At 43.3% G+C, this 25,908-nt stretch overlaps 1 protein-coding gene across 5 annotated transcripts in view; it reads right to left on the reverse strand.

Moving 5' to 3' along the window:
• The window catches only part of LOC111970186 (SPRY domain-containing protein 3), a 132,461-nt gene that overhangs the window by 9,622 nt on the left and 96,931 nt on the right, over positions 1-25,908 (reverse strand). For 4 of the 5 annotated variants that reach the window (XM_070445666.1, XM_023996766.2, XM_023996767.2 and 1 more), the window contains one exon: positions 11,164-11,313. The exons of the other annotated variant lie outside the window; for it this stretch is intronic. In XM_070445666.1, coding sequence (XP_070301767.1) covers positions 11,164-11,313 — 150 coding nt within the window. The remainder of the gene's footprint in view (positions 1-11,163; positions 11,314-25,908) is intronic. 5 annotated transcript variants of the gene reach the window in all.

Consider the following 25,908-nt stretch of genomic DNA (forward strand, 5'->3'; position numbering starts at 1 on the left):
CATACCACCACAGTCAKAGGCTGGCACTAAGACAGCATTGAATGAGCTGTATTCCGATCAACCAGAGGCGGCGCTCTTAGTAGCCGGGGACTTTAATGCAGGGAAACTTAAATCTGTTTTACCAAATTTCTATCAGCATGTTAAAATGTGCAACCAGAGGGGGAAAACAACTCTGGACCACCATTACTCCACACACAGAGACACATACAAAGCTCTCCCTTGCCCTCCATTTGGCAAGTCTGACCATAATTCCATCCTCCTCAAAAATCCTCAAAAATTAAAGCAGGAAGCACCAGTGACTAGATAAATAAAAAAAGTGGTCAGATGAAGCAGATGCTAAGCTACAGGACTGTTTTGCTAGCAGACTGGAATATGTTCCAGGATTCCTCCGATGTTATTGAGGACTACACCACATTGTCACTGGCTTCATCAATAACTGCATCGAGGACGTCGTCCCCACAGTGACTGTACGTACATACCCCAACCAGAAGCCATGGATTACAGGTAACATTCACACTGAGCTAAAGGGTAGAGCTGCCGCTTTCAAGGAGCGGGACTCTAACCTGGAAGCTTATAAGAAATCCTGCTATGCCCTCCGACGAACCATCAAACAGGCAAATCGATGACGTCGTCCCCACAGTGACCGTACGTACATACTAGAGGTCGACCGATTAATTAGGGCCAATTTCAAGTTTTCATAACAACCGGTAATCGGCATTTTTGGACGCCGATTACATTGCAATCCACGAGGAGACTGCATGGCAGGCTGACCACCTGTTACGCGAGTGCAGCAAGGAGCAAAGGTAAGTCGCTAGTGTCACGGCTCCTCCTCTGCATTGCAGGGGCGGTTCCTCCTGCAGGCAGAGGAGGGTCGTTAGTGATTGGAGTCACCTGGGCTCTAAGTATTTAAACTGTTTCACTAATCATCTCTCTCTCTCTCTCTCTCTCTCTCTGCTCCTCCAGGTATGCTCATGATTTGTTTGTTGATTTGTAGTTTTGCATAGTTTTCACTCAGTCATGTTCACACACACACATATTCACGCATCCATGCACTTTACATACACCCTACATTATGATACTTCCACACCTCATTCCTTTTTCTTAGTTTAAGTTAATAGTTTGTTGTAGAATAAAGAACCTTTTTTAAATTGGCCTATACCTGTTGTTCGGCTATGAGCCGGCTTGTGACAAGTGGGGACTCGTCCGGGATAGTAGTTAACTTGGGTTAGTTTAGTTCAGATAAACAAACAAAATTTGGCAGARGGGATGTTTTGGTTGGGCCAATTTTGTTGAAGAGAGCGTTGAGAGCTATGTGTTCTTTTGGTTCAGTTAGCTTGGTAGCTAAGCAATTCACTCTGGGTTTTTCTGGGTTTTGTTCAGGTGGGAGTCCTCTCCTGTTCAGGCATATCAGCGAGTGTCAATAGGAGGCTTGTGGTGTTTTTGTTTTAGGTGGCAGTGAACGTGGGTAGAGCATCCCTTTCCCTTTTCCCCTACATCGGCTCGGGAGCACCTCCATGGTTATGGGAGGGCCGCCAGTTTCTGGTTGTCTTTTCCACTCCACTGGTTTTGTGTGCATAAAACCCCACCACATGTGACTGCACGAAGACCAGGGCCAGTTAGTTAGTAGTTTTTGGAGGATAGTGGGGTGTGGCTCCTGTCCTTGAACCCAGACTGACAGCAGGTGAGTTGTGTTTTTTTGTAGCATTTGTAATAGTTGGTTGAGGTTGAGTATTGGTTGAGGAAAATGTCTTCCATTTTGAGTAGTTTTGTTCAAGCTCCTTCAGAGGTAGCCTTAGAGTTGTGTACTAAGGAGCAGTTAATTGAAATTGCTGAACATTATCAGATTGAGATTGTTGATAAAAAAATTTAAGAGACTGTTAAAACTAACTTAAAGCAGGGTCTTAGGGAAATGGGTGTTTTTGGCGGTCAGTCTGCTAGTAGTGAGGGTGCAAGTTTTCAGTCTAGCCCTTTAACTTTTGAGCAGCAGAGGGAACTGTTGCAAATGCAGTTAGAGATAGAGCGATTGAGAAATGCTAATAGACCAGAAAGACTACCACAGTTTGATGTTTCACAGAATCTTCGTTTGTTGCCTAAATTTGATGAGTCAGATCCAGACACATACTTTACTTTATTTGAGCGTATTGCGGAAGCTAGAGCTTGGTCAGATGTGGACATGACTAGTGTTGTTGCAATGTGTAGTTACAGGTAAAGCACGTGAGGCTTTTGCAGCACTGAGTATAGCTGACAGTAAAGTTTTTGCTAAAGTTAAATCAGCAGTTCTGAAGGTCTACGAGTTGTGCCAGAGGCATATCGTCAACGTTTTCGTTACAGGAAAAAGTTAGATTCACAAACCTATTCTGAGTTTGTTTGTGATTTGACTACTGCATTTAATCGTTGGTGTACAGTTTTGAAGTTTGTACTTTTGAGGGTCTGTCTAATTTGATTGTGTTAGAACAGTTCAAAAATTCTGTTTCTGACCAGGTTGCTACATACATGAATGAACGTAAAGTTAAAGTCTCCAAGTGATGCAGCAATCCTTGCATGAGTAACAGGCTAACACATAAAAGCCATTTTGAGTCAACAGTGACATGTACCATAAAAATAACTTTACTCCTAGGAATAGTAGGTCACCTTTTTTTGGAGATTCTTTCCAAAGGCCTCAGCAGAATTTGGGGTCTGGAGGACTTAAAGCACCGGTTAATGCTAATACCTGTCGCTACTGTTTAGTTGAAGGACATTGGAAGAAAGATTGTCCCTCTCTTAAATCAAAACAGTCAGGTCAAGTTAAACCTGCTTGATGGCAGCTCCTGTTACACTCTGACCAACAAGGTGAGCTGTTTCAGCCACTAGTTGAGTTTGATTCTCAGTCTTCCCACTGTGATTTTTCAGCTTTATTTCAGATGGTGTAGTGTCCTGGTAGATGGCAACCGAAATGTTAAAATCAAGATCCTAAGAGACATTGCTTTAGATTCTTTTATTCTGGAATCTGTTTTGCGTTCTCTAAAGAGTCTGATACTGGCCGTTGTGTAATGGTATGTGGTATGGGTTTAGTTCCATTCTCTTGTCCTTTACATGAAGTTACCCTAAAATGTGGTCTAGTAGAGGGTGATATAGATGTTGGGGTTAGATCCCAGTTGCCAGTAGGGGTCCACATGATTTTGGGGAATGACTTGGCAGGTAGTAAGGTGTGGGCAGTGGCAAACTAAACATCTGTAAGAAGCAACCTTCAGTGTCCCCTGCAAGGGAATCTCCGGATCAGAACTGTGTGTCTCCTGAGGATTTCCAGTTTGTGCGGTTACACGCGCAGCCTCTCGTAAGGAGATTGAGAGTAAGCCAAAAAGTCTTGAGTTGCCAGTCAAACTCCAGACAGAACAGTTTGATAAGTTCTAGAGATTCATTAATGGCTGAGCAAAGGCCGATACTACTTTGGCTGATCTGTTTGATAAAGTTGTTCCTGATTCAGTGGTGAGGAATAGTGCTCAGTGTTATTTTATTTCTTGATGGGCTGTTGGTCAGGAAATGGGTTCCACACTATGATCAGGGTCTAGGAGACCAGTCTTTCAAATAGTTGTACCAACTACCTTGCGAAATAAAGTGTTGCAACTTCACATGGTGATGTGGCAGGTCATATGGGTGTCTCGTAAAACTTATGATCGCATACTTCGTTATTTTTTCTGGCCACGTTTAAAGCGGGATATAGCTCAGTTTATTAAAACTTGTCATACGTGTCAGCGCACAAGTAAGCCAAACCAGGTCTTACAAGGTCGGTTGAAAACTCCCAGACTTTGCAAAACCTTGGGGTTTTGGTAGATCATTTAGACTCGAGAACGTGTGAATTGGTAGCTCTTATTAGAAACTACCCTGTTTTGCTTTCTGACACTCCATCGCAAACCCACTTAATTGAGCATGATATAGACATCGGAGATGCTAAGCCTATCAAACAGAGATTTTATCGTGTATCTGAGGAGAAGAGACTGAAACTGGAAAACAGAGATGCAGTCTATGTTGGACAATGGTATTGATTTGGCAAAATGTGAGTTTGCCAAAGCCACAGTCACATACCTAGGCAAGGTTGTTGGTCAGGGGGATTTGTCTGTCCCGTGGAAGCCAAGGTTCAGGATGTGAAGCAGTTCCCACAGCCTCTACAAAGAAAGAACTGATGCGCTTCCTGGGAATGGCGGGGTAACTACCGTGCTTTTTGTAAAAACTTTTCGGTAGTAGTGTCCCCACTGACCAATCTGTTGAAGCCAAGGCTGAATTTATTGGTCCACCCAGTGTCAAGAGGCATTTGATGCAGTTAAGACTCTTTTGGTGTTTGGCACCGCCTGTTTTTGGCAGCCCAAATTTGGGAAACCTTTCAAATTGCAGGTAAACGCCAGTCAAATCGGTGCTGGGGCCTGTGCTTCTCCAGGAGAATGATGAGAATGTTTGAGTGTGCAAGTCAGTTTCTTCTCCCGGAAATGTAATAAGTATCAGAGAAAAACTATTCTGTAATTGAAAAGGAGGCTTTAGGTCTCATTTGGGCTTTTACAGCACTTCGAGGTCTATGTTCGAGGTCTCCCGGGTGGCGCAGTGGTCAGGGCACTGCATCGCAGTGCTAGCTGCGCCACCAAGGTCTCTGGGTTCGCGCCAGGCTGGGCTGGTTCGCGCCCAGGCTCTGTCGCAGCCGGCCGCAACCGGGAGATCCGTGGGGCGACGCACAATTGGCATAGCGTCGTCCGGGTTAGGGAGGGTTTTGGCCAGTAGGGAGGGGTTTGGCCGGTAGGGGATATCCTTGTCTCAGTATGTAATAAATGTATGCACTCTACTGTAAGTCACTCTGGATAAGAGCGTCTGCTCTTGGCCAGTAGGGATATCCTTGTCTCAGTATGTAAAAAATGTAATAAAATGTATGCACTCTACTGTAGTCCGCTCTGGATAAGAGCGTCTGCTAAATGACTAAAATGTCAAATGTAAATGTTGGTTCTGGTTGACCCCTTTAACTGTGTTCACTGAACACAACCCACTTGTTTTTTCATTGCTGATGCTGATGCTGATGCTCTGTCCGTGCTCCTTTAACCTAGCTTGTATTTTTCTCTGCTGACCCTAACGGCTGTCTGCGCCTCTTTTCTCTTAAATTGCTCCCCAGGTACCAGGGCTGCTGAGTTTGGGGAGGCGGACAGTCAGCTGGGGGACACGGGGCTACTGCTAGGAGCCGGGATTGGTATCTTTTTTTTGTTTATTTGGTTTTTGTTGGATTATTTTGAATATGTTGGAGGAAGTGGGTTGAGGGTGGGACCCTCATTTTAAGGAGGGGGGTGTCACGGCTCCTCCTCTGCATTGCAGGGGCGGTTCCTCCTGCAGGCAGAGGAGGGTCGTTAGTGATTGATCACCTGGGCTCTAAGTATTTAAACTGTTTCACTAAATCTCTCTCTCTCTCTCTCTCTGCTCCTCCAGGTATGCTCATGATTTGTTTGTTCATTTGTAGTTTTGCATAGTTTTCACTCAGTCATGTTCACACACACACATTCACGCATCCATGCACTTTACATACACCCTACATTATGATACTTCCACAACTCATTCCTTTTCTTAGTTTAAGTTAATAGTTTTTGTTGTAGAATAAAGAACCTTTTTAAATTGGCCTATACCTGTTGTTCGTCCCCTCATTTTTGTCACAGGCTATGAGCCGACACTAGCTAGCATTAAACTTATCTTATAAAACAAATCAATCTTAACATAATCACTGGTTAACAACACATGGTTGATGAATATTACTAGTTTTACTAGCTTGTCCTGCGTTGCATATAATCAATGTCTTAATTTATCATCGAATCACAGCCAACTTCGCCAAACGGGTGATGATTTAACAAAAGCGCAATCGCAAAAAAAAGCAAAATCGTAGCACCAATGTACCTAACCATAAACATCAATGCCTCTCTTAAAATCAATATTCAAATCATACATTTTTTTTAAACCTGCATATTAGTTAACACTTCTTTGGGCTGCAAGCCCGATGTCGGTACACTTATGACAACAGCCAGCTCAAGTGCGGGCGCGAAATTGAAAAATATATTTTTAGAAATATTTAACTTTCACACATTAACAAGTCCAATACAGCAAATGAAAGATAAACATCTTGTGAATCCAGCCAACATGTCCGATTTTTAAAATGTTTTACAGCGAAAACACCACGTATATTTATGTTAGCTCACCACCAATACAAAAAAGGACAGACATTTTTCACAGCCACGGTAGCAGGCACAAAACCAACCTAACTAACCAAGAACCAACCAAACTAACCAAGAAACAACTTCATCAGATGACAGTCTTATAACATGTTTTTCAATAAATCTATGTTTTGTTCGAAAAATGTGCAATGTTTTACATTGCAGCTACCATCACAGCTCCGTCAGAAATAGCACCGAAGCAGCCAGAGTAATTAGACACCAACGTGAAATACCTAAATACTCATCATAAAACATTTCCTGAAAATACATGGTGTACAGCAAATGAAAGACAGGCATCTTGTGATTCCAGCCAATGTTTCCGATTTCTTAAGTGTTTTACAGCGAAAACACAATATAGCATTATATTAGCTTACCACAATAGCCAGAAACACAAGCCATTTACCAGCAGCAAAAGTTAGCGATCGTAACAAACCAGCAAAAGATATATMATTTTTGACTAACCTTGATAAGCTTCATCAGATGACAGTCCTATAACATCAGGTTATACATACACTTATGTTTTGTTCGAAAATGTGCATATTTAGAGCTGAAATGAGTGGTTATACATTGTGCTAACGTAGCGTCTTTTTCCCACAACGTCCGGATATTTTTCTGACACTCACATTTTCTGACCAAATAACTATTCATAAACATTACTAAAAAATACATGTTGTATAGGAAATGATAGATACACTAGTTCTTAATGCAATCGCCGTGTTAGAATTCTAAAAATAACTTCATTACGACATGCAGTTTACGTTATGGCGGGAGCGTGTCCAAAATCTGGGCGCAAACTACTAGTTCACATGTTCGACAGATATATGAAATAGCATCATAAAATGGGTCCTACTTTTGATGATCTTCCATCAGAATGTTGTACAAGGGGTCCTTTGTCCAGAACAATCGTTGTTTGGATTTAGAATGTCCTCTTCTCCAGTCAATTAGCACGGAAAGCTAGCAAAGTGGCGCGAAGCTCTCCTTCCTGAACATACGCAGACAAAGCAACACGCCTAACGTCCCGAAAAAATTTCAATAATCGAATAAAACTATATTGAAAAAACATACTTTACGATGATATTGTCACATGTATCAAATAAAATCAAAGCCGGAGATATTAGTCGTCTATAACGACAGCTTTACAGAAGGCAATACCAGGTCCCTTCTCGCGCGTTCCAGAAAACAGGAAATTGGGGTCACGTCATGCCAAGAGCTTTTATTCGACCTCAGATCATGTTATACACTCCATTTCTTCTCTCACTGCCTGTTGACATCTAGTGGAAGGCGTATGAAGTGCATGTATACTAATAAATATCAAGCACATTTATAGGCAGGCCCTAGAACAGAGCATCGATTTCAGATGTTCCACTTCCTGTCAGGAAGTTTGCTGCAAAATGAGTTCTGTTTTACTCACAGATATAATTCAAACGATTTTAGAAACTAGAGTGTTTTCTATCCAATAGTAATAATAATATGCATATTGTACGAGCAAGAATTGAGTACGAGGCCGTTTGAAATGGGCACCTTTTATCCAGGCTACTCAATACTGCCCCTGCAGCCCAAAGAGGTTAAAAGAAATTCATGTTAGCAGGCAATATTAACTAGGGAAATTGTGTCACTTCTCTAGCGTTCAGTGTAAGCAGAGTCAGGGTATAGGCAGCAGTTTGGGCCGCCTGGCTCGTTGCGAACTGTGTGAAGACCACTTCTTCCTAACAAAGACCGTAATTAATTTGCCAGAATTTTATAAAATTATGACATAACATTGAAGGTTGCGCAATGTAACAGCAATATTTAGACTTAGGGTTGCCACCCGTTCGATAAAATACGGGACGGTTCCGTATTTCACTGAAAAAATAAACGTTTTGTTTTCGAAATGATAGTTTCCGGATTTGACCATATTAATGACCTAAGACTCGTATTTCTGTGTGTTTATTATATTATAATTAAGTCTGTGATATATTGATATTTGATAGAGCAGTCTGACTTGAGCGGTGGTAGGCAGCAGCAGGCTCGTAARCATTCATTCAAACAGCACTTTCCCACGTTTGCCAGCAGGACTTCACAATACTTGAAGCACAGCGCAGTTTATGACTTCAATCCTATAGTGCCTATAAGAACATCCAATAGTCAAAGGTATATGAAATACAAATGGTATAGAGAGAAACAGTCCTATAAATTCCTATAATAACTACAAACTAAAACTTCTTACCTGGGAATATTGAAGACTCATGTTAAAAGGAACCACCAGCTTTCATATGTTTTCATGTTCTGAGCAAGGAACTTAAACGTTAGCTTTTTTACACGGCACATATTGCACTTTTACTTTCTTCTCCAACACTGTTTTGTATTATTTAAACCAAATTGATTTTATTTATGTATTAAGTTCAAATAAAAAAGTGCTCATTCAGTATTGTTGTAATTGTCATTACTACATATATATATGTAAAAATTGTCCCATTAATCGGTATCGGCTTTTTTTGGTCCTCCAATAATTGGTATCGGTGTTGAAAAATCATAATTGGACGACCTCTAGTACATACCCCAACCAGAAGCCATGGATTACAGGCAACATCCGCACTGAGCTAAAGGCTAGAGCTACCGCTTTCAAGGAGCAGGACTCGAACCCGGAAGCATATAAGAAATGCCACTATGCCCTCCGACGAACCATCAAACAGGCAAAGTGTCAATACAGGACTAAGATTGAATCATACTACACCAGCTCAGACGCTCGTTGGATTTGGCAGGGCTTGAAAACCATTGCAGACTACAAAGTGAAGCACAGCCGAGAGCTGTCCAGTAACACGAGCCTACCATACGAGCTAAACTACTTCTATGCTCGCTTCGAAGCAAATAACACTGAAACATGCATGAGAGCACCAGCTGTTCCGGACAACTGTGTGATCACGCTCTCCGCAGCCGTTGTGAGTAAGACCTTTAAACAGGTCTACATTCACAAGGCCGCAGGGCCAGACAGATTACCAGGACGTGTACTCCCGAGCATGCGCTGACCAACTGGCAATTCTCTTCACTCACATTTTCCTTCTTTTTTTAAAACCCCTTTTTTCTCCCCAATTTCGTGGTATCCAAATGGTAGTAGTTACAGTCGTGTCTCATCGCTCATCAGCGTGACCTGCGCCCGGCCCGCCACAGGAGTCGCTAGTGGGTCCCTGCCAGCCAAACCCTCCCTAACCCGGACGACGCTGGGCCAATTGCGCGTCGCCCCATGGACCTCCCGGTCGCGGCCGGCTGCGACAGAGCCTGGGCTCGAACCCAGAATCTCTGGTGGCACAGCTCTTAGACCACTGCGCCACCCGGGAGGCCCCTTCACTGACATTTTCAACCTCTCCCTGTCCAAGTCTGCCTGTGCCCAAGAACACTAAAGTAACCTGCCTAAATGACTACCGGCCTGTAATACTCATGTCTGTAGCCATGAAGTGCTTTGAAAGGTAAGTCATGGATCACATCAACAYCATTATCCCAGAAACCCCAGACCCACTCCAATTTGCAAACCACCCCAACAGATCCACAGATGATGCAATCTCTATTGCACTCCACACTGCCCTTTCCCACCTGGACAAAAGGAACACCTATGTGAGAATGCTATTCATTGAATACAGCTCAGTGTTCAACACCATAGTGCCCTCAAAGCTCATCACTAAGCTAAGGACCTTGGGACTAAACACCTCCCTCTGCAACTGGATCCTGGACTTCCTGACAGGCCGAATCCAGGTGGTAAGGGTAGGTAACAACACATCCGCCACGCTGATCCTCAACACAGGGGCACCTCAGGGGTGTGTGCTCAGTCACCTCCTGTACTCCCTGTTCACTCATGACCTCATGGCCAGGCACGAATCCAACACCATCATTAAGTTTGCCGATGACACAACAGTGGTTGGCCTGATCACCGACAACGACGAGACAGCCTATAGGGAGGAGGTCAGAGACCTGGCCGTGTGGTACCAGAACAACAACCTCTCCCTCAACGTGATCAAGACAAAGGAGATGATTGTGGACTACAGGAAAAAGAGGACCGAGCACGCCCCCATTCTCATCGACGGGGCTGCAGTGGAGCAGGTTGAGAGCTTTAAGTTCCTTGGTGTCCAGATCACCAACAAACTAACATCGTCCAAGCACACCAAGACAGTCGTGAAGAGGGCATGACAAAACCTATTCCCCCTCAAGGGACTGAAAAGATTTGGCATGGGTCCTCAGATCCTCAAAAGGTTCTACAGCTGCACCATTGAGGTTGCATCACTGCCTGGTATGGCAACTGCCCGGCCTCCGACCGCATGGTACTACAGAGGGTAGTGAGGGTACTACAGAGGGTAGCTTCCTGCCATTCAGGACCTCTATATACCAGGCGGTGTCAGAGGAAGGCCCTAAAAATTGTCAGACTCCAGCCACCCTAGTCATAGAATGTTCTCTCTGCTACCGCGCGGCAAGCAGTACCGGAGCGCCAAGTCTAGGTCCAAGAGGCTTCAAAACAGCTTCTACCAAGCAATAAGACTCCTGAACATCTAATCAAATGGCTACCCAGACATTTTCATTGCCCCCCCCCCCCCCCCCCTTTTACACCGCTGCTACTCTCTGTTATCATCTATGCATAGTCACTATATAACTCTACCTACATGTATATATTACCTCAACTAACCGGTGCCCCCGCACATTGACTCTGTACCGGTATCCCCCGTATATAGTCTCGCTATTGTTATTTTACTGCTGCTCTTTAATTACTTGTTACTTTATTTCTTATTCTTATCCGTATTTTTTAAAACTGCATTGTTGGTTAGTGGCTAGTTATTAAGCATTTCACTGCAAGGTCTAAACCTGATGTATTCGGCGCATGTGACTAATAAAATTTGATGTCAGTGCTAGAGTTGGGTCCAATCTGGCCCCTGCATGCCCTGCTAGCACAGCATTTCTGCTGCTTACTTTCCTATATGATAAGGACACGTACCCTGCGTGCCAGTCCCAGGGCGATGTAGCACTTCTCTCCTGCATCAGTGATCTCCAGCTCATAGTAGTGGCAGCGTGTGTTGAGGGGTAGACAGGCCTGGGCCAAACCCACATCCACGATGCTTTTCCCTTTACCCACGTACTCCAACAACTGAGGGGCAGAAGGATGGTATCACACAACACAATAAGGCAACTATTTATAAATAAATAAAWATAAATAAAACTAATTGAAAACCCAATCTTGCACAAAGATTGTACATTCAGTACAATTTAACAGCATTAAGGATACAGGGCCAGGGAAGTAGAGAAGAAGCACATTCTTCTCAGCACACAACTACCCTCAGGACAAGAACAACAGACAATTTATGACATGATTATGTCATATATTGACGATAACAACACACTGTTGGCTCAGCACAAAAAAAAACACGTACATTTTGGCCTGCAGTCTATTCTCATTTAACCTGAGGAAGAAAGAAAAAATAACAAGGCATAGAACTGTGCTAATTACCTTCAACTAATGAAGGCAATACCTCAAAACTGTTTTCAGTGGGAATGTATTCAGGGTTTGGGCAGTATCCAGATTTTCATACCGTTCCTGTTCTATAACGGGTTATACATATTACCGTCAGTGCACACAAGGGCGCTATTTATTTCCAAAGTTTTTGTTGYTGTTGACGATATAAAAAAAAATGCTTACAAAGGCTAACAAATTACTAGTTAATTCCCATAGTGGATGCTAGCTAACAAGTGCAATCAAACAAACTAATTGCAAGGACAGACAACCCAGCTCCTATCTTAAAAGGCTACTCACAGTTGTGCTGCACACACAAAACTAATTTAGGCAGCAGGGATCCTGAACCAGGAGTGGATTGATTGTCTCTGCTGTAACCAAGAAGCTTGATCATCCAAGCTAGCAACTTAGCTAGCAAGTTAGGGACAGTAAGAAATTTACTGGGGTAAGGGGGTGGTCCAAAACAGGGGAGAGTTGTCTAACTTTTTTTTGTTGCATAGGGAGGGTAGTGTTTTTCCCCCCTGGTTTGCACTCGCTCTTTTGTAGGTTTTACTATATAATTTCTTCCATCCTAGCCAAATGTCCTTATCTGTTTGCATGGCCTCTCCTATATTAAGGTGTTTTGGTACTTCCCTTATGCACTATGCTTTTCCACATGCTAACTTTGACTATACCACAGGTCAATATAGTCTACCAATCTAACTGTCTATCCTGCCCTCTATCCACCATTCACAGTGACAATATTGGTAGGTGGATGTCAAGATCTGCAATAGGCTAACTAGCAATCACACCACACATAAAAGCATTCAAAGCTGCATAAAAGTTCAATATGAATCAAAAAGAACAAATAGAATTCGCTGACAGGCAGTAGAGAGGCCAGGTGCATCACTGCGCATGAAATAACTCAAAAAGCTCCCCTATTGATCTTGTTTAGGGACAATATAATTATCCTTCCTAGACTAGTCTATAACAAACACCACAATGCAATGAATAATTTAATTATTGTTTTCAAGTTAGTACAAAATTCTACTCTAGGCTGCAGTGAAAATGTCATTTGAATAACGGCACAAAAGCCCTGTGACTTAAAATGTTTCATTCCATTTGGATCAGTTGTTGTTCTACTCTCCACAGTTTAGAAGGTCTAGAAAGTCACAGTAGCAGGTCAGACTGGCTGTATTCTTACTTCTGATAGTGAGATGCCTGTTGCATATTTTCATTCTCCCAAATCGCCCTATAATAATGTGGCCACATGCTCCAGGCAGGCCAGTTATTTAGGAAAGCTTAACATGTGCTCTGCCTCCTCTTCAATCCGAGTTTATTTCCTCTTTTTTTATTTCACCTTTATTTAACCAGGTAAGCCAGTTGAGGACAAGTTCTTATTTACAACTRCGACCTGGCCAAGATAAAGCAAAGCACTGCGACAAAAACAACAACACAGAGTTRCACATGGGATAAACAATCGTACAGTCAATAACACAATAGAAAATCTGTATACAGTGTGTGCAAATGAAGTAAGGAGGTAAGGCAATAAATAAGCCATAGTGGCGAAGTAATTACAATTTAGCAATTAACACTGGAGTGATAGATGTGCAGATGAGGATGTGCAAGTAGAAATACCGTTGTGCAAAAGAGCAGAAAAAAACWAAAAACAAATATGGGGATGAGGTAGGTAGTTGGGTGGATGGGCTATTTACAGATGGGTTGTGTACAGGTGCAGCGATCGRTAAGCTGCTCTGACAGCCGATGCTCGAAGTTAGTGAGGGAGAAATAAGTCTCCAACTTCAGTCATTTTTGCAATTCGTTCMAGTCATTGGCAGCAGAGAACTGGAAGGAAAGGCGACCAAAGGAGGTGTTGGCTTTGGGGATGACCAGTGAAATATACCTGCTGGAGCACGTGCTACGGGTGGGTGTTGCTATGGTGACCAGTGAGCTGAGATAAGGCGGAGCTTTACCTAACAAAGACTTATAGATGACCTGGAGCCAGTGTGTTTGGCTACGAATATGTAGCGAGGACCAGCCAATGAGAGCATACAGGTCGCAATGGTGGGTAGTATATGGGGCTTTGGTGACAAAACGGATGGCACTGTGATAGACTGCATCCCATTTGGTGAGTAGTGTGTTGGAGGCTATTTTGTAAATGACATCGCCGAAGTCAATGATCGGTAGGTTTGTCAGTTTTACGAGGGTATGTTTGGCAGCATGAGTAAAGGAGGCTTTGTTGCGAAATAGAACGCTGATTCTAGATTTAATTTTGGATTGGAGATGCTTAATTTGAGTCTAGAAGGAGAGTTTACAGTCTAGCCAGACACCTAGGTATTTAAAGTTGGCCACATATTCTAAGTCAGAACTGTCCAGAGTAGTGATGCTAGTCGGGCAGGCGGGTATGGACAGCGATCAGTTTAAGAGCATGCATTTAGTTTTACTAGCGTTTAAGAGCAGTTGGAGGCCATGGAAGGAGTATTGTAATGCATTGAAGCTCGTTTGGAGGTTTGTTAACACAGTGTCYAAAGAAGGGCCAGATGTATACAGAATGGTGTCGTGACTATCCCAGTGCACATAGAACCTAATGCTTTAATATAGCCTAAATGTTAATAATTAAAAACTTTATTATGTGTCATAAACACAACCAGTCACAATGTTGTAATCTGATTAGGCTACTTCAAGTCTCCTGTAGGCATGCGGACATTCATCCAAAATATAATTCCAGTATCCTCAAAATGGCATGACATTAACCAGGTTCCATCCAACCTTTTTATGGGGATAAAGTACGTTGGATAAAAAATGTCACGACAGGCCTAATGGAAACAGCACATTTGTTGGTAAACTTTCCAAATGTCGACAAAACAAAATACGCTGGACAAGGTGGGATCTTTTTGTGTCTGTAAAATTAATTGTGCGAAAAATGTGGTGGAAATGCTTTTATGCACAAATATTGATATAATAACCATCATATCAAAGTAAACTTGGAGTCACGTGATAATATGTTGTGTGGTGAGCACTTTCGCTATACCTATGCAACATTTAACTTGTATCTTTTATTCGGTACATGGGATTTTAACCGCAAAAGTCAATTTGAATATGCACTACATACACTGCTCATACACTGCTCAAAAGAATAAAGGGAACACTTAAACAACACAATGTAACTCCAAGTCAATCACACTTCTGTGAAATCAAACTGTCCACTTAGGAAGCAACACTGATTGACAATAAATTGCACATGCTGTTGTGCAAATGGAATAGACAACAGATGGAAATTATAGGCAATTAGCAAGACACCCCAATAAAGGAGTGGTTCTGCAGGTGGTGACCACAGACCACTTCTCAGTTCCTATGCTTCCTGGCTGATGTTTTGGTCACTTTTGAATGCTGGCGGTGCTTTCACTCTAGTCGTAGCATGAGACGGAGTCTACAACCCACACAAGTGGCTCAGGTAGTGCAGCTCATCCAGGATGGCACATCAATGCGAGCTGTGGCAAGAAGGTTTGCTGTGTCTGTCAGCGTAAGTGTCCAGAGCATGGAGGCGCTACCAGGAGACAGGCCAGTACATCAGAGAACGTGGAGGAGGCCGTAGGAGGGAACAACCCAGCAGCAGGACCGCTACCTCCGCCTTTGTGCAAGGAGGAGCACTGCCAGAGCCCTGCAAAATGACCTCCAGCAGGCCACAAATGTGCATGTGTCTGCTCAAACGGTCAGAAACAGACTCCAATGAGGTGGTATTAGGGCCCGACGTCCACAGGTGGGGGTTGTGCTTACAGCCCAACACCGTGCAGGACGTTTGGCATTTGCCAGAGAACACCAAGATTGGCAAATTTGCCACTGGCGCCCTGTGCTCTTCACAGATGAAAGCAGGTTCACACTGAGCACGTGACAGACGTGACAGTCTGGAGAAGCCGTGGAGAACGTTCTGCTGCCTGCAACATCCTCCAGCATGACCGGTTTGGCGGTGGGTCAGTCATGGTGTGGGGTGCATTTCTTTGGGGGCCGCACAGCCTACATGGGCTCGCCAGAGGTAGCCTGACTGCCATTAGGTACCGAGATGAGATCCTCAGACCCCTTGTGAGACCATATGCTGGTGCGGTTGGCCCTGGGTTCCTCCTAATGCAAGACAATGCTAGACCTCATGTGGCTGGAGTGTGTCAGCAGTTCCTGCAAGAGGAAGGCATTGATGCTATGGATCCCCAGATTGAATCCAATTGAGCAGATCTGGGACATCATGTCTCGGCTCATCACCACGCCCCCGTTGCACCACAGACTGTCCAGGAGTTGGCGGATGCTTTAGTCCAGGTCTGGGAGGAGATCCCTCAGGAGACCATCCGCCACCTCATCAGGAGCATGCCCAGGCGCTGTAGGGAGGTCCTACAGACACGTGGAGGCCACACACACTACTGAGCCTCATTTTGACTTGTTTTAAGGACATTACATCAAAGTTGGATCAGCCTGTAGTGTGGTTTTCCACTTTTATTTTGAGTGTGACTCCAAATCCAGACCTCCATGGGTTGATAAATTTGATTTCCATTGATAATTTTTGTGTGATTTTGTTGTCAGCACATTCAACTATGTAAAGAAAAAAGTATTTAATAAGAATATTTCATTCATTCAGATCTAGGATGTGTTATTTTAGTGTTCCCTTTATTTTTTTRAGCAGTGTATTTACCAGACTTATCCGCAACAAGTTAATTTGATGGAAACACAACTCTGATGGGAAAATGCACATGAAAATTTGTCGCCAATTGGATGGAAACCTAGCTATAGACACCCTAAAGACTCTGGGAAGTGCACTAGTCCAGTGTCACTTTGATTATGCCTGCACATCATGGTCATGCCAAACATTTAAAGAATAAGCTACAGACCAGCCAAAACAAGCATGTAAGAATTGTACTTAAACTCCCACCTCATACTCATAAAGAGGTCAAGCATTTTAAGCAGCTAGTATGGCTATCTGTGGAAAAAAGACTAGTTTTAATTCAATTTAGTGTGGTCCACAAAATTATCACGACTCAGTACCCAGGTACTTATCCAACAACTTTTCATTTGTTAAGAATGTCCACCAGCATAATACCAGAGCCAGACACTCTAATGTTCACGGTTATAAATATATATATTGTTTAGGCCTTTCCAATGCATTGATATACAAATGATTATTACATTCTAAAATGTGAGAATAATGTGGACTTGCCTGACTAAATAAATTGGATGCATGGCGATTTTTCTGTAGCCTATGCAGGCACACATAATAAAGCCATGAATAGTGGTAGAATTAATCTCACCATTTGAAGCTCACCATCGCTGTTTTTATCATGAGAAAGTGACCAAAAACATTTCATTTTGTGATGGAAGGATTTGTATGGAAAGTCAGAATGTTGAAGTCAGAATTAGATGATGTTGTCATCCTCATAATAAGCGCACATGGTTTTTCCGCAACAGAATAGCACAACACCCTTCAATTGAAGCTACGAGAAACAAACAAGTGGCCACGTCTCTCACAAAAACTGATAAAAAAATCTTAGCACCGATATTTATTATGGAGCAGGAGAACTTATAAATTGCCTACAATAATTACAAGGACTTTTCAAGCATCAAATTGAGGAAATGTCTGATTTTCAAGGTAGGCCTTTTCCAGTACTTTAATTTCTGAGCTCAAGTTCAAGTAGGTGACCTCAAGGCCTTTGTGTTGTTTAAAATTGCAGGTGTAACATGGAAACCAAAATGTATTTGTCATGTTATTTCATTAGTAGATCATATTGTGAAGAAGCCCACTAGGCTGTAATTTGTTGTCATTATATCCAGAATAATTAATAGGAATAGCGTTGGGTGTTGCACAATAGTCTATCCTACACGATTGCGCACAGTAGACTCTGTGTCCAATCCGAGGCATAAAAACATGAACTCATTACCTTGATGCTTTCTCAGTTAGACCTAACGAGACTCTGCTGTAAATCAAGCAGCTAACAGATGATCAACATCAATTCGCTAGGGATATTATATCTAACGTGGATCCAGGCACAACTGTCTTGCGTAACAAATGAAACACAAACATTATGGGCATTCCTCGCGAASAACTTTTTTCCAGCACTTTGGCAGTTGTTGCATCGCATGCGGTATGACAACAGCTGTTTGTCACATGGCTGTCATTCAGAAAAGTCCTTTCTGTATCAGATGATCTGTGAAAATATCATGGCGTAATTAAACAGCTCAACACCAAATGCACATCCAACAAGTATTATGCATAATTATTGAAGAACCAAGGTAAGGTGCCTCTCGATTTGAAGCATTCAATTTTGCAAGTTAAGAAGCATTTGATTTTTCAATGACATACATTTCGGGGGATTTGTGTGCCCATAAACTGTTTTCACCCCGTAACATAAGGAAACACAAAATGTTATGTTACACTGCATTTCTGAGCTCTTTATACAGAGAACGGTCCAACAGCTAGATCCAGGATTCTTACAGGGTTCAAGTTAAATGTCTAATTTAACTGATTAATGCTTAATATATTATATAACGAAAACTTACACTGACATAAATGCAGGGACAGAAAAGTAAGATTTTATGTCACACGATTTGGACAAATCAATCAAGATAACAACCATGGGGTTTAAACATAGATTTAAAATCAACTCGTGAATTTGATTGAATAACTATGTTCCCCCCTGATATCTTAACGTAATTATGTTTTTTTAAATGGCAGATTATTATCAACAGCTATAACAAGTTGTCCAGCATAGGAAATCCTCACTGGTACCCTAGTTTATAGAAAGACCAATATGCATCTTCCTTTCGACCAAAACCCACCACTGGAGTGCGCAGCCAAAGAGCTCTATTTTCATGTCATTAGACCATAGCACCGGTTACAATCCAAGCATTTACATTTGTTCGATGRCATAAAAATAAAGCTCTTTGGCCATGCACACCAGTGGTGGGTTTTGCATCGAAAGAAGGATGCATATGCAGAAAAGAACCCCATACCAACTGAAAAATATGGTGGTGGATCTTTGATGTTATGGGGCTATTTTGCTTCCACTGGTCCTGGGGCCCTTGTTAAGGTCAACGGCATCATGAATTTTAGCCAGTACCAGGACATTTTAGCCAAAAACCTGGTTTGCCTCTGTCAGGAGGCTGAAACTTGGCAGAAACAAGTGGATCCCCYAGCAAGAAAATAACCCCAAGCACACATCAAAATCCACAAAAAAGGTTAATTGACCACAAAATCAACATTTTGCAATGGCCATCTCATTCTGCGGACTTGAACTCCAATCGAAAACCTGTGGTTTGAATTGAAGAGAGCAGTCCATAAGCGCAGACAACGGATATCAAGTAACTGGAAAAATTCTGTATGGAAGAATGGTCTAAAATCCCTTGTTCTCCAATCTCAGAAAACATTTTAGAAAAAGGCTCAGTGCCATTATCCTCGCAAGGCGAGCTATTGAAAGGTGTTGAAAACAGGGATGCCAATCATTTTGACCCCCATCTTTTTGAGAGAAAAAACTTGTGCAACAAAATCTATTTCTCTGAGCAATTCTATTTAATATAAAATAATATAATTTCCCAAAAATTTTGGAGCATACAATATAGATCAAAACAGTATTTTTAATCTTTATCAAGGTTGCCAATAATTTTGGAAGTTACTTTTTTGGGGGGGGGGGGGGTGGTATTGAAAATCATAGTGTGGGTATTTCAAAGTACCCCTGTATACGGTATATACGGTATACCACCCAAGCCTAGAATGTACCATTTGTACCATGGACAAATTTAGGATTTAGGTTACAACAGACCTCTCTGTGGTGCTTGTGAAACTATAGAATCAGGCAGACATGTACAGACACACACACACACCCTCAGATAGAAATATTACAGCAGTGGAGGTCGATGGGGCCATGGGCTCTTGAAGGCTTTTAGAGGCCAGGTCATGAGAGTGACAGACATGAGAATCGATTTGACTGTCTATTCAATTGAACAATTCCACTTGACTCCTCCTGTAGTGCTTTTTATACCCATTTATCATTGAGCCAATCCAACTGGAACAGGCCTAAGGCTACTGTGGCTCGCCAGGTAAAACTCTCTCAAACATAACAAAATCTCTCTGATTGCAACCAGACTGGTGGGCCAGGAGCAATCTGGCATGACTTGATCAGAATCTGTAGAGCTGACAGGAACACATCAGTGTAGAGAGTAGAGTACTATACTTGTCAATTGAGGAAAGTGTTCTCAGGTTGGAGCTAATGTGACGAATGAAATGGTCGACAAGCAAACGTGGTGGCCAATTAGGATGTCCATAATGAACCATAACATYTTACCAGTCCAGATGAGAAAACAGAGAAGCTAAGAGGTCAAAGGGGCCTGAGGTACTCCTCTCTGCCATCTCATTGATAGAGTACAAAAAAAGCACAAAAAACATTGATGGCCGGGTCATATCAATACAACTCAATGAGGTAGTCTATCTGATTCATGACCTCATTCCTCTCATAGCTTCGTTTCCCTGGTCGTTTGCTAACTACATTCAGCATTAATAACTGATCATTAATCCAACAGGACCTGGATCTGACTCTCTAGACATGCTTTATCTGCCAGAGAACCATGGTTACCATCTTAAACAAATACAAAAACAGCCGTGACATTTTATGCTTGTCTGTTGTGAAAGGATTAACGTACATGGTGTATGTGTCAGACTGCACTGTGTGTGACCCTTTCCCTCTGCCCTGATTAGCAAAGAGAATAGACAAGTACTGTAAATAAAGCGCAGGGAAAAAATTATCATTATTATTACTTTACGACAATCTGTCAACACATTTACATTTTACATTTAAGTCATTTAGCAGACGCTCTTATCCAGAGCGACTTACAAATTGGTGCATTCACCTTATGATATCCAGTGGAACAACCACTTTACAATAGTGCATCTAACTCTTTTAAGGGGGAGGGGGGGGGTTAGAAGGATTACTTTATCCTATCCTAGGTATTCCTTAAAGAACACCACTCTATTCCTTTTCCTTTCTGTAGAGCAATTACCGGCTTACCAGCCAACTCTATCAACCTTTCTATTTTGTCTTCCTATTCCTCCCTCCTTCACCTTGTCCTTCTGAACTTAAGAAAAAATAAAAATATAATATTGATGGATGTAAACTTGATCGTGATATTTCTTCCATTTAAAATGTATTTCCCATATATCATGTCTGTGTTAGTGTTGCTTCCGTCCCTCTCCTCACCCCAACCTGAGCTTGAACCAGGGACTCTGAACACATCGACACCCTCAAAGCATCGTTACCTATCGCTCCACAAAAGCCGCGGCCATTGTAGCGCAAGGGAAACAACTACTGTCACCAAAAGCACTCACAAACTTCTACAGATGCACAATCGAGAGCATTCTGTCGGGCTGTATCACCGCCTGGTACGGCAACTGCTCCGCCCACAACCGTAAGGCTCTCCAGAGGGTAGTGAGGTCTGCACAAAGCATCACCGGGGGCAAACTACCTGCCCTCCAGGACACCTACACCACCCGATGTCACAGGAAGCCATAAAGATCATCAAGGACAACAACCACCCAAGCCACTGCCTGTTCACCACGCTCATCACCAGAAGGCGAGGTCAGTACAGGTGCATCAAAGCAGGGACCGAGAGACTGAAAACAGCTTCTATCTCAAGGCCATCAGACTGTTAAACAGCCACCACTAACATTTAGCGGCCGCTGCCAACATACTGACTCAACTCCAGCCACTTTAATAATGGGAATTGATGGAAATTATGTAAAAATGTACCACTAGCCACTTTAAACAATGCCACTTAATATAATGTTTACATACCCTACATTACTCATCTATATACTGTACTCTATATCATCTACTGCATCTTGCATCTTTATGTAATACATGTATCACTAGCACTTTAAACTATGCCACTTTATGTTTACATACCCTACATTACTATCTCATATGTATATACTGTACTCTATACCATCTACTGCATCTTGCCTATGCCGTTCTGTACCATCACTCATTCATATATCTTTATGTACATATTCTTTATCCCTTTACACTTGTGTGTATAAGGTAGTAGTTGTGGAATTGTTAGGTTAGATTACTTGTTGGTTATTACTGCATTGTCGGAACTAGAAGCACAAGCATTTCGCTACACTCGCATTAACATCTGCTAACCATGTGTATGTGACAAATAAATTTGATTTGATTTGATACTTCAAGTCTCAGAGCAAGTGACATCACCGATTGAAACGCTACTAGCTCACACCGCTAACTAGCTAGCCATTTCACACAGGTTACTTATTTGACGAACAAGTAGGGCTCATTGGTCTAATGACACCTTCCTAATGGAGTAATAGACTGTTTGTGTCTGTGGTCACGTTTAAAGGAGCTGGCCCTCCCTGTAGCAGTCAGAAGGATCCGGTGGGTGTGATGACAGATCGCTAATCTCTCTCTCTCTGATCCTCAAGGTGTGTGTGTGTGTGAGTGTAGAGGAATGTTGGCAAGGTAAAGCGCTTATTTTGTTGAACCGCTCGCTGCCTCAGCAACAGGTGCAGTGAGAAGGCCGTGTTAATTTATCTATCTGTGTCGTTTTGCAGCGAGAGCGCAGCAGGGCTGACCTTGGTGAACTTGTGGACATCAGACTCACTGGTCTAACATTTAAGTGTAATTTCAATAGTTATTCCAATGCATATTTAAATTGCACCAACCACACGTATAAAATGAAGAAGACTATGACCCTGTTGAACCATCTGTCTTGGAGGGCACGTGCACATACGTGTCTGACTTTCTTCTGGTAGACAGTTGATAGATTACATTTCTTGAGGGAAACAACATTCCTGTTTAAACAACGACCAAAGATAACAGCAGTTTACAACCCTTTAGGCCCCTGAGGTCATAGGCATCATGTCAGGTAGAATCATCTCTAGCGTTATAGATTGACTAAAAGATGCTGCAAGAGTTAATGGGAAAATTGTGCCAGGCCCAGTTCAAAATTGTGACATACCTGTGTTAGACAAAGTTTCAAACAGAGTCTGAGTTTACCTATGGCTATGCAGAGTGGAATCTCATTTTGCTCATCTTCCATGATCTCATAAATATGTGAGTTCCCATAAATACTGTATGTCTTAAGCACGTCGTCTTGACAGATCACTCCGGTCCGTATTGAACAACCAGTCATTACCAGAGCAAATAAGGTCATTTTGAGGGCAGATGTGGGGTTGGAGGTAGGGCTGTTGCGGTGACCGTATTACTGCCACACCAGCAGTCATGACCGCAGTTAAATTAAACGTGATCGTTGAGTCACGGTTATCTCCTCTTATGCACTCTGGACATGCGTTGGTAGTATCCAACTCGCTAACGATCATCAGGTGCTAATGGCCTGCTACTCAGGGCTCTACTGTCCTCTAACCACACTGACATAATGCAAATGCAATCTAAAATCACAACAAACATTTATCATCAAAACAGTCTCAAGATTTTCAATCTCACCTCACTGTAATAGATCAATTGAAGAAGGGTTGAAACTGAGTGGAAAACATGGTCGTTCATGTTGTTTCAAAGCCAAACACAAGCAAATGGACAGTGCTTTTGAAGGTGACGATTAATTCAAAACACAGACCCCTTCACTTTTCCACATTTTGTTACGTAAATATATAATACAATGTAACAGTTTAACTTTAGTCCGTCCCTCGCCCCGACCCGGCACAAACCAGGGACCCTCTGCACACATCAACATCAGTCACCACGAAGCATTGTTACCCATCGTTCCACAAAAGCCGCGCCTTATTCTAAAATTGATCCAAATAAATCTACACATCAATCTACACACAATACCCCATAATGACAAAGCGAAAACAGGTGTAGACGTTTGTAAATGTTTATATATATTAAAAAAACATATTTACATAAGTATTCAGACCCTTTGTTATGAGACTCGAAATTTAGCTCAGGTGCATCCTGCTTCCATTGATCATCCTTGATGTTTCTACAACTTGACTGGAGTCCACCTGTTGGTAAACTTAATTGACTGGACATGATTTAAAAGGCACAACCTTGTCTATATTAGGTCCCACAGTTGACAGTGCATGTCAGAGAAAAAAACCAAGCCATGAGGTCGAAGGAATTGTCCATAGAGCTCAGAGACAAGATTATGTAGAGGCACAGACCTGGGGAAGGGGTACCAAAACATTTCTATAGCATTGAAGGTCCCAAGAACACAGTGGCCTCCATCATTCTTAAATGTAAGAAGTTTGGAACCACCAAGACTCTTCCTAGAGCTGGCGACCTGGCCAAACTGACAATCGTTGGAGAAGAGCCTTGGTCTGGGAGTGACCAAGAACCAATGGTCACTCTGACAGAGCTCCAGAGTTAATATGTGGAGATGGGAGAACCTTCCAGTAGGAAAATCTCTGCAGCACTCAACTAATAAGGCCTTTATGGTAGAGTGGCCAGACGGAAGCCACTCCTCAGTAAAAGGCACATGACAGCCTGCTTGGACTTTGCCAAAGGCACCTAAAGGACTCTCAGACCATGAAGAACAAGATTCTCTGGTCTGATGAAACAAGGATTGAACTCATTGGCCTGAATGCCAAGCGTCACGTCTAGAGGAAACCTGGATCCATCCATACGGTGAAGCGAGGTGGAACATCATGCTGTGGGGATGTTTTTCAGCAGAGGACTGGGAGACTAGTCAGGAAAGATAAACAGGGCAAAGTACAGAGATCCTTTATCCACTGGATAAAAATGTCAATGCAAAACAGCTGAATTTCCTAGATCCTAGCTCAGTGTGCCCGTGTCTTCGAGCTTCAGCCATTCTCCTCCCCTCGGATTGCGTCAAGATAGCCTACTCATCACGCTGATGTCCAGTCGCCCTATGTGCTAGTCTGGAGGGGTTTGTGGGGGAGTGAGGAAGGTCTTCAAAGCCCCGTTCTCCAGGTGAGAGGCCGCCGGAAGCTAATCCAGCTTCGGCAGACTCCCACAGTGTAGCTGATTATGCAGTGGATTTCCGCACGTTGGCAGCGGAGAGGCTTGGAATCAAGAGGCACTGTTCGATATGTTCCTGCACGGCGTCTCAGAGTAGGTCAAGGATGAGCTTGCAGCCTGGAGTTACCTACGGAGCTCGATTACCTCATCGCTTTGACCATCCGTATCAATGGCCGGGAGAGGAATTGGATTTCGCTCGCACGCCCAGGCGTCCCACCTTGCCTCCAGTCATCCCGGAAGCTCCTGATGGTCTCGTTGCCGAGAGAACCCAAGGCTTCCCAACCTGCCCTGAGGGCTGCCGAAGACGGTCGAGTCACCGCTTCCTGAGCCTATGCCACTAGGCAGAGCTGGGCTGTCGCCAGCGGAATGGCAATACAGGATTGACACGAAGAGTTGTCTGTATTGCGGGACTCTTGGTCATTTTGTGTCCTCTTGTCCTTTAAAGAAACCAGGCTCACCAATAGGAGCAGGTACTCTGGTGGGCCAAATGGAGAACGGACCTGCTTCCCCTAATCGCACCCCTTTTCATCCCATTTTTCTGTGGGGAGACCAGTACAAATCTCTCCGGGTTCTCATTGACTCTGATGCCGACGAGAGATTTTTGGACGCTACCCTGGCGTCTGAGCTGAACATCTCCACTCAGCCCCTCTCCATTCCCATGGACGTTGGACGGGCGCTGGACGGGCGCTCTATAGGCCGAGTCACCCACAACAACACTCCCATCAACCTACGGGTGTCGGGGGACAACAGCGAGGCTATCCAGTACCTGCTCATCAAGTTCCATCGCTCCACCATCCCCTTTCTGGGTTACATCATCTCTGCTGGGAGTGTCCAGATGGATCCTGGGAAAGTGAGAGCAGTGATGGATTGGTCTCAGCCTATGTCCAGGGTGCAGCTGCCACGTTTCCTGGTATTTGCCAACTTCTGTTGCCGCTTTATCCGGGGTTACAGCATCCTGGCTTCCCCCCTGTCAGGACACACCTCGCCCAAGGTTCCGTTCACGTGGTCTCTAGCTGCTGACCCGGCATTCCGGGATCTCAAACATCGCTTCACCACAGCTCCCATCCTGGTTCATCCTGACCCATCTCGTCAGTTCGTGGTGGAGGCCAATGCTTCAGATGTCGGAGTGGGGGCTGTCCTGTCCCAGGGTTCTACCCTTGACCTCAAGCTACATCCCTGCGCCTTCTTCTCCCATCGCCTCAATGCCACGGAAAGGAACTACGACGTGGGGGAATCGTGAGCTTCTGGCGGTGAAGATGGCATTGGAGGAATG

Source organism: Salvelinus sp. IW2-2015, linkage group LG11 (assembly GCF_002910315.2).
Source record: "Salvelinus sp. IW2-2015 linkage group LG11, ASM291031v2, whole genome shotgun sequence".
In the NCBI taxonomy this organism is placed as follows: domain Eukaryota; kingdom Metazoa; phylum Chordata; class Actinopteri; order Salmoniformes; family Salmonidae; genus Salvelinus; species Salvelinus sp. IW2-2015.